We start from the raw sequence: 15,291 nt of genomic DNA, 5'->3' as shown, positions 1-15,291 counted from the left end.
GGTTTTATGGGTGCCCCCTTTTAAAGCCGCTCCTGCCCCGAAGAACCACTTCTGCTTAAAAACAGAGGTCAAAGGTTTGGGAAGGGTTGGCATGACAACAGACATGAACTTGCCATTGTTGCAGTGATCTGGGTCGATTGGAAAGCTGGATGTTTCTGTTTACATCCATGGGGGCCAGATAGATAAAGAGCGTGTGTGTGTGTGTGCGTGTGTGTGTGCGCGAGTGTTTGAATGTATGCATAACATTTTGCTGTTAAAGACGTCATGCATAAGAAATGGCAGGATAATGCCGTATTTGATATTCCATGGTCCAGAATCTCAATTATTGTACATCAACTTTGTCAGCCAGACAAGCCTAAACAGGAAACATACAGACAAACACTCAGGTGGGAAGCAGAATAAGTTTTAATTTGGCTTTTAATATGTTCCAACTATGGAAAAATGTAGAACTCAGGTCATTACTGATCAGTTGTATCATTGCTGTATCTATGAAGCCACCTGCATTGATTAAAAATGTTAAAATAAGTGAAGAGAAAATAGGAAAATTGTTTTTTTCCCTCTGAATTTTACTATAAGCCATCTAATTGTAAAGAGGAATATGAACTGTATGAAACACCAATCGACCAAATAGAACTACATATATGACATTCATGTGTGTTTACAGTATTTTTGAAAGAAAAAGCTTTGTGTTAAATGTATTAGCGGTGTTACACTTACTAATGTTCCTCTGATATTTACAGCTAGGGTGTGTAGACAGAATTCTCAGACAGGCTCAGCGTGCGCTTATCACCCGCGAGGACCAAAAGTTCACTATTTTTCCATGTGCTGTTCCTCTCGCTCTCACGCTGCTGCTGTTTACATGGTAGGACTTTAATCATCAGAGTGTACGTGCAAATTGGTTCGTGGCATAGCTTGAAGCAGTTTTTAAACATGTGGTGTGTCTATATTTAAATTCCACCTCTGCTCTGCTGAAACAGTCGATGCAACTCATTTGTTGGATTAACTCAAATAAGTGAAGGCCTTGTTCTGATAACGTCACCAGAACAAGGTCTTCAATGTTGCATTCACAAAATTGGAGGCTTTAAATGGTATATTTAGTTTTAGGAGTCATCTGCCAAAGAATAAACCAACTAATTCTGACAACAGATCATCCATGTAGATAGGAAATCCCATTTAGACAGTATACATCTCATTTTTATCATAAACCCCTCAAAAAAGTGAGTCTATTAAGACTTTCAGCAAAATCCGTTTTAGCCTTCCGTGTGCTCCAGTTGTCTCATTGTTCTTGTTGTTGTGTGTGACACACAGCTGCTGATAAATCAGTGTTCTCTACCTGCTCAGCATGCAGCATCAGAAATACAGGTCCAGACTAGAAATAATGCAGTCACAGACTCCAACATCCTGTGACACCCCTGAATTAAAAATTTTACCCTGACCTACTTGCATAGGTCAAAGATCAAAGCTAGTGCTCTGACCTACTGTCGTAGATCAAAGCACTAGCCTTGATCCATGGTCTTACACACACTGGCCTTCTCCCTCGTCTGTCTATCTTATCCGGTTCCTGAGTATACAAAAATTGAAATTTGACCTTGACCTTCTTTTCTCAATGTCAAGGTCATCATCTAATTTTCATCCCCTTTGCTGCAGGAATAATGTGCTTTTTCTTTCATGTTTGTATCTGCGACGGTTGCAAAGATATTTGGTGGACTAACGGACGGACGGACGAACAAACACACAAACGCTGACATTTACAATACATCACCACTTTGAAGTGGGATGTAATAAGTTGGTGGACACAGTACACGTATGAAATATTAAAAGGAATATTGAAATACACTTGTAATCAGGGCAGAATGGTGGCGCAGTTGGTTGTGCTGTTTACTGACAGTAAGAAGGTCTTCGGCCTTTCTGTACGGAGTTTTTGTGTTCTCCTGAAGTCTGCATGGGTTCTCTCCTGGTTTTCTGGGTTTACGTGAACTGGTGGTGACAAAATTCCTCCTTCGGTATGGTTTTTTGCATTACTTGTGGGAGGAGCCATATACAATTATTAATGAGGTGTTAAAGTTTCATATCGCAGTATTCTGACTTGATGACGTAATAACATCATACGTTCCACATATGCTTACGTAGCTCACCGACGATAACGAAGATTGAAGACACATTGGCTCAGAGTTTGTGTTATGACCTGCAGGTTTGTGTATTTTGTCTGCTAAGTGGTTTTTGGAGAGGTTAAGAAGTTATTTTTTTAAAGTGAACCCCAGATGCTGCGTTCACCAGCAGGGTGTGTTTTTAGAGGAAGGGGCCGTGTTGTCCTTTGTTCTTCTTGACGGTTTCCACAGACCTCGAAGACTTGAGGTTATCGCAGCGCATTCATATCACATTTAAACACCTGGAACTACTGTTTAACTTATTGTAATGTAGCGTACAGCGTCTGTGACTATCTATCAATCACAGACACATCAGCAGCACTAGAATTCTGCATCGTTCTAACATGTTTTCAGGCCTATGTTTTGTGGTACTATAGTTTAACTACATATGTGTTACATATGTGAAAGCTGCTTTTGGGCTTAAATGCTTATGCCGAAGGGGAAAATGTGTTTTATGTGCTTTAAACTTTACCTTCTCCTCATGCAGCATTGTAATTCACAGTGTGATATTAATCTGTCAGACATTCATTCATCCATTCATCTTCTGAATCACTTTATCCATCGTAGCGGGTCACGGGGAGCTGGAGCCTATCCCAGCTGTCTTAGGGCGTGAGAAGGGGGACACTCCGGGCACGACGCCAGTGCGCCGCGAAGCCACATTAAGACAGACAATCAAAGACTCACACAGTACCAGCAATTTGGAACGGCCAATTAACCTGAAGCACATGTTTTTATGGGTGGGAGGAAGCCGGAGAACCCAGAGAGAACCCACGGAGACACGGGGAGAACATGCAAACTCTGTACAGAGCGGGACTCGAACCTGGAACCGCCTTGCTGTGCAGCGACAGCGCTACCCACTGCGTCACTGTGACACCCAATCTGTCTAAAAGAGGCATGAATGACTTGCGACCGACTGTGTGAGGTGGTATTTTTGACATGAACATGAAGGCATCATGTCCTCCTTTAGATGTTATTATTGTCAGCAAATCGGCTACTACCAAATGCAACCACAGTTTCCCCTCAGCACACGCAAACATGCTTTAAAAACACACTAATCACATGTTTATTAAAGTTGGGGGTTTTTCTGCACACTAAAATGAAGTACATTAAGTATAACTGGAAAAGTACACAAATGCACACACAGACACAGTGGCTTGGTTGTGGGATGCAGGTCTAACACAGTGTCTCTCTCATGGTGTCTCTCTCCCAGGAAGGGGGGAGTCTGGTGGACTCCAGTGGGGCCGTTTGGCTCCCGCTCTTTACTGCCTGGCTGGAGCTCGATCAGAAGGAGGTAACCTCTGACCTCTAGCCTAGTCCCCACTGGTGGCTTTCCCCCCCTTCCCTGGGCTCTAATTTAGTTCCTGTTCTGCTCCTAGTTCTGAACACTCGACTAATTCAACTACACATGTTTACCTCAGATACCAGAGGTAACATGGTCAGCTGTGGTTTGTCTGGCTCTGGTCTGGTCTGGACCTCAGAGGAGGATGTCATAGATTTTGGCCATTATCTGGTTTTGGTTGGGTTACAGGTTTTGCAGCTGATTTAGTTTTCTTCTGTCTCTCTTTCTAGTCCTGAACAAAGCATGAGCTCCACCAGCTGAAAACACCACATAGTTCCTTTAATGATCAATAAAACGTCCCTTTCATGTTTTTCTGCAATCCAGTGCTGGTTGTTCAGGAGATTTCTACTTTTGAACATTTTGCATTGATCACAGCCCAAAAATTAAATCACAATAGGTTCAGGGTTACTAAGGAGTTACACATCTTTTATTGTATGATATGTGTATGAAGAGTTCTGAATGCTTATGCTTTGCTCGATGGCTGTGTTGAACTTTGTACACTGGATAATACGATCTGCTTCTTTGCATTGCTGCTGCATCTTCCTGAAGGGTTCCATGTGCACATACGCATTTTTAAAAAGCTGACTTTCACTTTTCTCCTCTGCACTTTCATCTGATTTTTTACCTCTCTCCTTGCCCATAGGGTCTAAAAATGGCATAATTAGGTGAAATGACTGTAACGGTCCTTGTCTTCACCTGACAGGTTTGTTCAGGTGAAATGAACATGTCTCAGCTTCGGCAGACAGGTAGACGATCAGGGAGTCTGGAGTGATTCTGTTTCCCTTGGCAGCAGCGTGGCAAGACGAAGCATCATTTCTGTCAGGCAGGATTAATAAAGGCTCAGAAATGTTTGAAGGCAGTTATGTTATATTGAGCATGGACGCAAATGTCCTGGGGCCCACATACCTCTGTTTAGGACATTATTTAGCTTAGGGGATTAAAATTTTCCTTGCGTCTTTTATCTTTTCTTTTGCTTGGCAAAGAGCCCTTTGGTTGTTGGTATTATTATCAGAATTAATGAATTAATATCAGTGTTTCATTTTACTAGAAATGTCTTCACTTAGTTCTGCACTTTTAGCTGTTCTTGCCAACTTCTTAATATATTTATTTCTTTGTATGTGAGTGTGTGTACAATATTGAAAGGATTTTAGCAACTTTTCATCAGCTGTTGTTTAAATAAATCTTCCTGCAGATGTTATTTGCCTGCGCCACAAAGGGGCTGTGGGAAAAGTGTAATAATTTGGACAATGGTGACTTAAACTTAATGTTGTAGGTTAGTGTTGTAAAAGCTGTTTTTTGAGTGGTAACAATAAGATGGGATCAAATCCATTATTTACACCTGCCTGCGCTGGGAACCTTTAAATAAATCTAATTCAACTTCCTTCATCGTTACCTCTTCTGTCTTTGCTACAGCTTATGACTAATGTCTTGAATGGGTACCAGTTCCTCCCCTCTCCTAGCGTGACCTAAAACTCTGAGGAACTGTGAGAGAAAAATAGTATAAAATGAAAAAAAGAACTTCCATACAGTTTATTACAGCTCTATAGTTGTGGCACTAATGGATCTTCCTCCTCCTCTTGCACCTCACTGTCTCCCCATCCTCATCTCTTATCACTTATGTCTTCTATGTACCTTATCTCTTATATGATTCCTGTCAAGATCATTTTATTGTGCTGCTGCTTTTACTGTTAAGCATTAGCGTCACTCCTCCCATACTTTAATCACTCTGCGAGGCAGTTCAGATAAAGGCTAGATGGGAACTCTACTTACTGTAGCTGCTGCCTCTGGGGTCAGATGTAGATACCGGAATTGAAGTAGAAAAGAATTTATTTCTGTGGATGTCAGACCCATAATTCAGTTTGAAATCTGTACATATTTTAGTTTTACATTAAAGATAACATTTTTTGCTTCTCTGGAGTTAAATGGGAGGAGGTACGGCTCAAGTCTGTGTTAAAAATGTAAAATTGAGTCAAGAGATGATTATCGTAACTCTACTGTGAACAGAGACAGGCTAACCTTTTCCCCTTCACCCAGTGGTTATTTTAAGCGAAGCTTTCCAGCTATGTAGCTTTTTTTTTTAAAATTAATTATTTCAATTGCCAAGCTGCAAGAAAATAAATCTTTCTGAAAAGTATCTGGATGAAATTTATCCGGCATTCCAAATGAGAAAGAATGTGGAAGGATTAATGGTGCAGAATAGGTTGGAGACAAAGTCTGTCAGAAAAATATGCTTTAACATGAAGTTATAAAGAGCAGGAATTAGAAGTTTATCCCCTTGATGTCAGGGTACAGACAGGTAGTCGTGTTGTTGGGTTGTAAAAGAAATTTTCTCAAGTCGTTCCAAATAGGATACAGTTACAATTACTCAGGTTTTCTGTCATCTGCACATTAGTTTTACTGCTTGAAAGCAACAAGCCAACAATGGACGCTGTCCATCTGTTACACTGATAGATAGGAGCATGATGAGATGATGCAGACAGCAGTAACATATAGGCTTGAACGCGGGACATCACAGCCCTGGGAACTGTGTGTGTTTGTTTGAATAATTCACACTTCTAGGTTTACATGACCAGAGGGCAGGTGAGGTAATGTGGACATGACTGAGACTGTTGACGGGACACGCTAGCCAAAATTCAACTTTACACTGACTCACGAGAGACATCAGCTTCTTCATGTTGGCTCCATTTTATGTCGCTGCAACATTTTGTGGATTTGTAACATTAATGAAAGCATCTATGATCTTTTGGTATGCTTGCCGCAATCGATCTTTGCAAACACACATCAGGAGATTGCATCAAGACTAATATTCTTGCAGGAGTTGGACAAACAATGGAGCTTCCTCAGGAGAGAGTAGAAAAAATAGAAGGCCGTGTGCCTTTTTTTCCTTTATTGTCAAAAGGTACCACACTGCCGCCTGCAAATCTATGAGCAGCTTCCTGCTTTACACACACACACACATACACACACACACACACACATGCACACACACACAAGCATACAAGCATGCTCACTCAACACACAAGCTGAAGCACACTCAGCAGACATCCTTCCTACAGTCCCAAAACACACAAACACACACCCGTCATTGAGTATTCCCTCGATCCCACACACACACACATGCGCACGCACACGCACACACACACACACACACACACACTGTTTTGACAGTTTTTTATGTGTTCTCTGACTAAGTTGTTGAACTGTGTTTTGCATGTAATTCAAGCTGTGCAGCAATGTTCTTTAGCCCGGCCCGCGGGGTTGTTTGAGTCATCATGTCGGCTCTGACAGGCCCGATGGTAATGGAGGTGTAGAGTGTGTTTTTGGATCTTTGTCCTGTGTCTGCATGTAGATGTGGTGTTATGTGCAGAGGGGGTTTGTGTGTGTCGGTTGCGTGTCGGTGCTCGTACATGTGCTCCTCCTCTGTCCACTCGTGTCCTCTGCCCCCCGTGGCTTTGTGGCTAGTTGTCAGGATTAAGTGCTTCTCCATGGCTGCGGCAAGTCTATCGCCCCTGGAGACGACACCTTAGAGAAGGGGAATCTTCAACAGCCCCAAACGGGTGGAGGGGTAAATAAGAGACTCTCATGGGGGCCCCTCAAAATGAGGACCAAGAGCACTTTAAAACGAGGGGTCAGAAAGACACCTGAAACCATATACAGTTCTACCGGTGATGGTTACACAGCGAACTGACTCACTGCGCTAAATGAGAAGCAATATAGCATTTAGGATTTAAGAGTTTGTTATGAGGAGATGCAAACAGGCTTTTACTAAAAGACTAAATGTTTTCATCTAAAAAAGAAACAGCTGAAGTCATTGAAACATTTGTATGAAAGCTTCTTGAGAAAAAAAAAAAATTCTGAATCAGCAACACAGTTATCTCATCAATTCAGGAAAATGGACTCAAATAGTTGTTGTTTTTTTTAATCAAAACTTTTCTCGGAATTTTCACAGGAAATAAATTTAAAAATGTAATTGAAACTACAAGCGGAAGAACCCTGCTGTCAGGCGTGTGAAATGAGAAATCTTTAGTTTCCCATGCTACTAAAGTTTGTTAAATCCCCCTCTTCCACTTAAATGCTTTTGAGAAAACTCAAAAAAAAAAGAAAAAAACACCAAAAAAAACTCTCAGCTTCTGTTGCAGGAGGAGTAAACTGATTTCCTTGTGTAAAGTCAGTCGAGTGTCCCTTCAAGAGAGTTTTAGAAGATGCTGTGTTGTTCAGTGATTGAATGTGTGGTGTGTGGACTGATGATGCACACATTTACTGTAGTTTGGTGTGCAGATGCTTGTGTATATCAGTGTATTATTTCTGGGTTGCTGGTCTGTTGTTTAACACCCTATTCCTGGTGTGTTTTATTGCACATCTTTATCTCACTCCTTTCACGCTCAACTTCACTTAAAAGAGACAATGGAGTCGTAACCAACCCGACCACAGACGCCTGTGTCTGTAGAGTTACCGAGACTTAACCTCTCTATCAGACAAATACCCTCTTCCTGCCTTTGAACAGCTCACAGGTGTAACACACTCTATCACTTCTTGTTTGTATTTCTCCACTGGTTTGACTGACCCTTCTATTCTTCCTCTGTCCCACCGCTTTTCGGCGTCCTAATGCCAGATTTCTTTTTATGGCTGTGTTTTGCTGCTTTCTCTTTAAATTCACAGAATTCAATTAAAGGACACAAATGAACTCAGCTGAAGCGTTCTCCACAGGCCACCACTGTCAGTAAATCCAGATGACATAATTTACTATTACCTACCTTTGTGGTTTGAGTTATGCTGCCTCAGCCAGTCTTTGGAGGCCTCATCAAGAGTTTACTGCTTCACCCCCCCCCCCCCACGGACTCTTTCAGGTGTGGGTGGGACAGTCTAATACAAGTAGGCACCTGCAGCTACAGCATAGGGGGGCAAATGGTTGCCAGTAACAAGGGCGTGGTTTCCTATAACTATTATTAGTTAGTGATTATTAATATCAAAATTACACAAAACAAATAAGCATGTGACCAACTTGCTGAAACCCCAGTGTGCAGATTTGAACGCTTGTTTCATTTTGAATTCAGTGTGCCTATAGTCATGTCAAAGCAGCAGCAAACTGGTAATTAGTTCCAGAGCAGAAAGAAAAATCTGCAAATATGTAGATAAATTCCCTGCTTGCATTTTCTTATATTTTTCTGTTTATTTTTTGGCTCTGTTAAGTTGATCTTTGGGGTCCTTGGATTCATAAATGAAAATAGCTCTACAAAACTAATTATTTTATTTTAGTTTGTCTAGAATTGTATTCTGTTTTAAACAATTCATTCAACAAGCAGTTCTACAGCTCAGATTATATGTGAGTAAATTAATTTAGAGATACCTCGAGATGCGAGTTTAATCTGTTCCGTGACTGAGCTCTTAGTTAAACAACATTTCCCCATTTAAAATACTGTCACTAAAATCATGTTAATCTGTTACAGCTTTTGAAAAAGTCCCAAATCCCCTAAATTATGACAATTTTTTTTAATTTATAATTTTATATATAAGTTACGTGAATAATAATTAAGTACAAAAAGAAATGCAAAAGTCATGAGAACACATGAGCTATGTCTTTACTCCACAAGAACAAGATCCCGTCTAAGTTGATATTGTATCCATCCACCAACACAACGGAAAGAATTAGATCCGGTCTCAGCTGATCTTGTATTCATCCGCCAGCTAGCAGTGGTGTCCTGAAGCATGGCTCGTATCTCAAAAAACTCGCAGGTCGAGCGGCTCATAACTCGAGGTACAACTGTACATGTTGGCTGCTGTATGATAGCAGCCAACATGTGTAGGTTTTACAGATAAGTTTTGCTCACCCATGATGCATTGCTCCCTGACCAAGCTCATTTTGATGCTTTCAGGCTTATCTATTGTCATACTTCCACAGGAAAGGGACAGGTCCTCCCAAAGCTTGTACTGTTTTTGTGCACTCACACACACGTGTGTGTAAAGGTGTTGTTCTGGTGGAATCAGTGGAAACAGAGCAGGTTGAAGGGAGTGGCAGCAACAAGCTCCCCACGGGATGGAAAATATGCCCGGACCAGAGTCAAGCTAGGCCAAAATAGAAGAGGCTGCACCCTGCTGTTGCTTATTTTGTTCCTGTCTGCCAGTTTCAATTTTTGTCGCTGTCTTTCAGTCTCTTGCTCCTGGTCATTCCACCTCTCCTTTTCTCTTTTTTATTTGTCACCCTTCTTTTTGCCCCTGCTCCATTGTTTACTGTGTCTCTGCCCCACCAGTATCTCATTACTCTAATTCATTTATGAAGGAGCTGCATGCACATGGAGTTTCTGTCTGTGCCAGTCTCTGATCAGACTTTCAAACTCGTGTGAAAGTAAACAAAACTTTTGAAATAAACAATTTTGTCATGAATCTAATTTCAGAAAATAAATTCTGCATTTCATTTTGTCACATTTGTAGCCCTTTTGTTGAATGGTAGTTATCAGATTAACATCTCCAGGTAGATATAGCGGAAAATTCACTTTGGTCAAAGTCTAGATCAGTTTATTTTAAATATTTTAAGCATAAAGAATGTGCTAGTTTAAAGATTTAAGCGTATTTTATTTCTTCCTTGTACTTATATCCTGTACTTTTATACTATTTTGTCTTCTTGGAAAATAGTTGTTATTTAACTTGGGGAATTTCTTCTTTATTAGACTTCTCAAATTCCCATTGCCTCTGAATCTAAGAGCACTATTGTTTAGTCAATGCTCGACTGAACTCAGTCTAAGGTTAGATATTTCAAAAACTAAAGCGATTTGGTGGCTTGATTTTCTAAGCGGATGCACATTTTCTCAGATCAACATTTACCGGCCACAAGCCTTGTTGGAAGAATTAGCCTACTTTGTAATTATTAGGTGTGAGCAAATGCACAATGGGCCTTTTGTCATCTTAAGCCAAGGACCGGCTTGTGTGCTGCTGTTAGAAGTTGGTCTAAGTCAGCCATCCACTGTTTGTGTAGTGCTGATCTCCCGTGATCGAGCACCAACAAACTCTCCCATTCAAGTTTCTCACATTGAATGAAGATCAGTGAAGGAAGAACTCAAACATGAATTCAGTCAGTTGAGAAAGATGTGATTCATAAAAGCAGCCGAGTCAGTCATTTTACATGTGTTCAAAGAAACTGGTTATTGACTCGTTATTCTATTACCATATAAAAGTGAATTTAATGTTGGAATAATTTAACAAATGTAACTTTTAGTTTTCTTTTCTTTATATGTAATTATGATAACAAAACTATTCAGAGTTTCAGTGGATTTGATTTGATAACTTCTTTTGTTTCAGTTTGTATTATATTTCAGCTATTTATTCATCAGCTAACTTCTTCTGCTGTTTTTCCATTAGACTACAGATAGATATCACAACCCTTCACGGAATCAGAAAATGTATTTAAGATGCATTTGTTTGTTATATTTTCCAGCCGAACATCGGCCGTCTCGGTGTCCCTCATGGGCCCTCTGGAGAAAAGGTGGCTGTCGTTGCTGTAGATGACTGTGACATCGCCATGGCGATTCGCTTCGGAAAGCAGATCGGCAACTACTCCTGTGCTGCCCAGGGCACCCAGACCGGACAGAAGAAGTAAGCTGGTGGTCCTTTTCACCCACCTCTTCATCTATTTGAGTCTCAACACTCATTGCCTTTGGATCATACCAGACACACTCCATGGCTAAAGACTAACAGTTCAATATTAAACGCCTTCGGGGCTACATTAAATACCGTCAATACGATTGATTACGAACTGTTATTCTACCATCTGTTCGCCCTTTTAATCCTTGAGATCATTCTGCTGTCAGACATTGTATTATACACACAAAAACTTCTCTCCATACAGGCTTAGTCTGATCTACCCTGGTTTTACTAATTAATTCATATTTTTTTCTGTACAAGAGTGGGGGATTTTTTTTGAAGGGTGGGGCATGCTGAAACACATTCAGCATGCAGCGGGTGGTGACACAGAGGGTAATCTTGACAGAGTTACAAACCAGGTTAAATTCCATCATGAACTTGTTGCACAGCTCACAGTCTTACCAAAGTAAAAGCATTGTAATTTATGAAATGTGAGTGTTTCATTGGCCTAGTTTACAGGAATCGCAATCCTGAAAAATGCCACAGAAAGAGGAACTCAGTCAACTTTTAAAACTAAAACATATCTTCTAATCGTTTTTAGATCAACAGCGTTTGGTATTTGTGGTACATTGACTCTGACTCATTGTATCCACTAACTGTCTTTAACACTGTGGTTTTACGCTCTTTGCAAGGATCTGCAACAAATCTGCCAGTCATCACTCTGCAGAGTCCATGTTTAATGACTCTAAACAAATGATAACTGCACTTTCCAAAGCATATTTGGAAACTTAATAAAATTTAGATCTTCCTCTTATTCCAACGGTTTTGCATGTAACTATTTTATGTTTCCAAACTTATGTGTAATAGTTTGATTAGATTTTTCTTTTGCTTTTTGGCTCTACTAAATAATGTATCTGTTGCAAAATAGTTTTGTCAATATAAAGAATTCAAGGTGACCAGCACTGAAACAACACACAGCCGTTCTCCCAATAATATACAGTTCCCATTTGATTTCCTCCATTGAATTAACCACAGACTGTTGAATAAGCTCCACATGCTTCAGACCAGACTGTGTTGTCTGATCAGTATGTGCACAGCTTATATATCCACTGATTCCATGGAGGTTTGTTGTGCAGCAGTGACTTATACAAAATCTTTTAAAGCCCTTTGTTGTTTGATGTTAGGGCTTTGCATGCCGCCTGCTTCCTACTTGGCCTAGTATGTGGAACCTGACTCCATCATGGTAATGATTAGCTTTGTGACAGCTAAAAGCCCAATAACCTTATTTCAGAAATATCGATCATGCTCCAGGGTGTCGCTTTACCTTAGCTGCCCTTTTCACTCTCAGTCAGGGTGATATTTGGTTTCATTTTAACAACAAAAAAAGACGAAAAAGGAATCAGTTTGTCTTTGTTGGTTCATAGTGTCACACAATCATGCATAAGGAAATAGATTTATGCAGGGAGTGATCATCTACCTTGGTCATTTGCAGGTCACTGGACTTAACAGGACCGCTGTTGCTAGGCGGAGTTCCCAACCTACCTGAAGACTTTCCTGTCAGGAACAGAGACTTTGTGGGCTGCATGAGAAACCTCAGCATTGACAGCAAAGCCGTCGACATGGCCAGCTACATCGCAAACAATGGCACTATAGCAGGTTAGACGTGGTACATGTCAAATCATCCTCAACTGACTCATTTTTCATTTTGATCTTCTTGTAGAGCTCTTAAATAGTTAAGTCTTTTGCACAAATAGTAAATGCTGTTTCTCTGCTTCTGATTTCAAGGTTGTCCGGCAAAGAAAAATTTTTGCATGTCTGATGTGTGTCAGAACGGCGGAGTGTGTGTCAGCAAGTGGAACACCTACAGCTGCGAATGCCCAACAGGTTACGGAGGCAAAAACTGCGAACAAGGTTTGACGTCTTTTTTTGTTTTCAATGTGAAGAAAAACGTTCATATTTGCTCCTGAAGAGGTCCAACATAGCATGAGAAAATATGTTACGTATAGTGATATTATCTGATGCACATTCACATCATAAATATGCTGAGTCACATGTCCCAGTGCTTATGTGTACTTTATTGGTTCATGTTCTCATTATATATAGACTCTTATTGATTTGATTTATCTTTTCTTTCATGCATTTTGTGATCTTTCTGATCTGAACATTGCTCTATTTTGCTGTGTGTGTGTTCACTTAAAAAGAATCATGAAAAAAAGATTTTTTGTCAAAATATTATCAAACATTCAAATTGGCGGCTCATCTACATTTCCTGGTTGACTTTCTGGGTAAACCTGTCCTTGGAATAAAAACAGGATTATTGATTGAGACCAGAAGTGTGTGCATTCATACACAGGTGTGTCTCTGGCTGGATGTACTTGTATCTACTTGCTCCTGTGTCAGCCTCTGTCCACACACATGTGTGTTTACCTCCAGTAATTGCATCGGTATGTGTCTTGTGGACTTCCAGGAACTATTGTGTAGTTGCGATTCAATTGGATGAGGGACGCCTCCCCTGAATAAGCCTGACTCATGAATCTTCTGATTTCTGACATACATAAACATGCCCTCAGGTTTGCAGGACAAGAATAAACTATGACTTGTATATGGCCCAGAATCAAAGGAGGAAAAGGAAATGCGGACTGGCTTCATCGCTGTCTTATTTGAGATGCTCCGTCTCTGCAGACATGTGTCTCACAGCTAGTTAGTGTAATGCAAACCTTTACACAGCTCCTGTAGAGAGGAGAGAGGAATAAACTGGTTGGAAACCAGAGTTGTCAAGGAATAACAAAAGCATCAAATTCTCCCAAAAGTGTTGATCTCACACTCCAAAACCCTGCTTCATGCTCTAGGAGAGAACTTTTCATCCTTCAGGGTAAATTTCCAAACAAAGCCTGATGGTGTGACTGCCTCCTCTTGCCCTCTCTGCTATGAGGTAGCCGACAAAGCAGTGCCAGGTCGTAGTATCCAGTAACTAAACTGGGATGGGATCACAGCAAGATGGGAGGAGGCTTTTCCTGATCTGTTGACAGACTTGGTTTGAGGCCTCACACACCAAGCTACCAAGCAGGAGATTAATGATCACACCAAGCAGGAGATTAATGATCATTCATTTTTACCTGTCCAAAATGATCCAGAATGTCATTTTAAAAAATCGAAGGAGGAAGACAAATCCCCCTGTCAAACCATTTTTCTTCTTTTGTGAGCTTTCAGTTGTACACCTTTTTTAAAGAGGACTCAGGTTTCCTATGATTACAGATTATAGTTAAGATTAATCTGCACTTTGTATTGTTGTGTACTCACCAAGATTTCAACATGCGATGTCTTGTTTTAAATGTTATTCGTCTTTTTTTTTTTTTATTTGCTGAATTATTTCTGGCTGAACAACCTATTTTAAGATTTTTTTGACAAGTAAATGATCTTACTGCACACACAGATATTTTCAATTATACAGTATTAAGCCTTTTTCTCCTCCATGGAAGTTTTTATTTTCTTGTATCGAAGCTCCTCTCTTTGCAGTATCATCATGTAGTGTCCTGGAAATCATGCCTACATGCTCATTAGTTTATGATGAATAGTTTTAATCTCTTAGCAGCTGTCACAGATGTTAACTACTGCGCAGCAGCGTAATTCTACTGATTCACTGTTTTGAAGCGCTCAGGATGCAAATAAAACAAACTTTCTATTTCTATCAGCTACATTAGTACTTGGTGTTTAGTTTAAATTAGCAAATATTTGCATCTTTACAGAAATAATTATGAATGTGAACAAGGTGAATAATATCTGCATCAGATCCGTCAGTTCATCAGAATATTTAAACACTGATGGAGCAGGCTAATCCAGCCTCACCGTGGCTGTCTTCTTTATTCTTTTTTTTTAAAATAATTTGACAGAACAGAGTTGTAGGTACTTATAAAAAGGAAGGAATATGTGCTTTGTCTAATAATTATATGTGCATCAGTGTATTCACGAAGAGCTTGGTGACAAAGGTGACCCAGCAACTGTAGAACATACTGTCCATACTGTCCTCACATCAGATGTTTCATATTTTCATTTATATAATATTTTCATTGCATGTTTGTCTAGGAATCATAAGACATAAAGAAGAAACTATACGACATTAATTTAAAATATCACAGCTCTGCATTTATGATAGACCTCTTGTTTATCACCCTGCTGAAAATATAAGATGTGATCACTGTTTCTTAAATGCCATGGAGATGACATTTGAAC

At 40.1% G+C, this 15,291-nt stretch overlaps 1 protein-coding gene across 4 annotated transcripts in view; it reads left to right on the top strand.

The window, feature by feature from the left end:
* celsr1a (cadherin EGF LAG seven-pass G-type receptor 1a) overlaps positions 1-15,291 on the top strand; it is a 73,602-nt gene that overhangs the window by 42,467 nt on the left and 15,844 nt on the right. For all 4 annotated transcript variants that reach the window (XM_068306607.1, XM_068306609.1, XM_068306605.1 and 1 more), the window contains exons 7-9: positions 10,916-11,073; positions 12,554-12,717; positions 12,847-12,972. In XM_068306607.1, the coding sequence (XP_068162708.1) occupies positions 10,916-11,073; positions 12,554-12,717; positions 12,847-12,972 (448 nt within the window). The remainder of the gene's footprint in view (positions 1-10,915; positions 11,074-12,553; positions 12,718-12,846; positions 12,973-15,291) is intronic.

Source organism: Antennarius striatus, chromosome 22 (assembly GCF_040054535.1).
Source record: "Antennarius striatus isolate MH-2024 chromosome 22, ASM4005453v1, whole genome shotgun sequence".
NCBI classification, from domain to species: Eukaryota; Metazoa; Chordata; class Actinopteri; order Lophiiformes; family Antennariidae; genus Antennarius; species Antennarius striatus.
The sequence above is the reverse complement of the archived record's forward strand: the minus strand, read 5'-3'. Positions and strand labels throughout refer to the sequence as shown.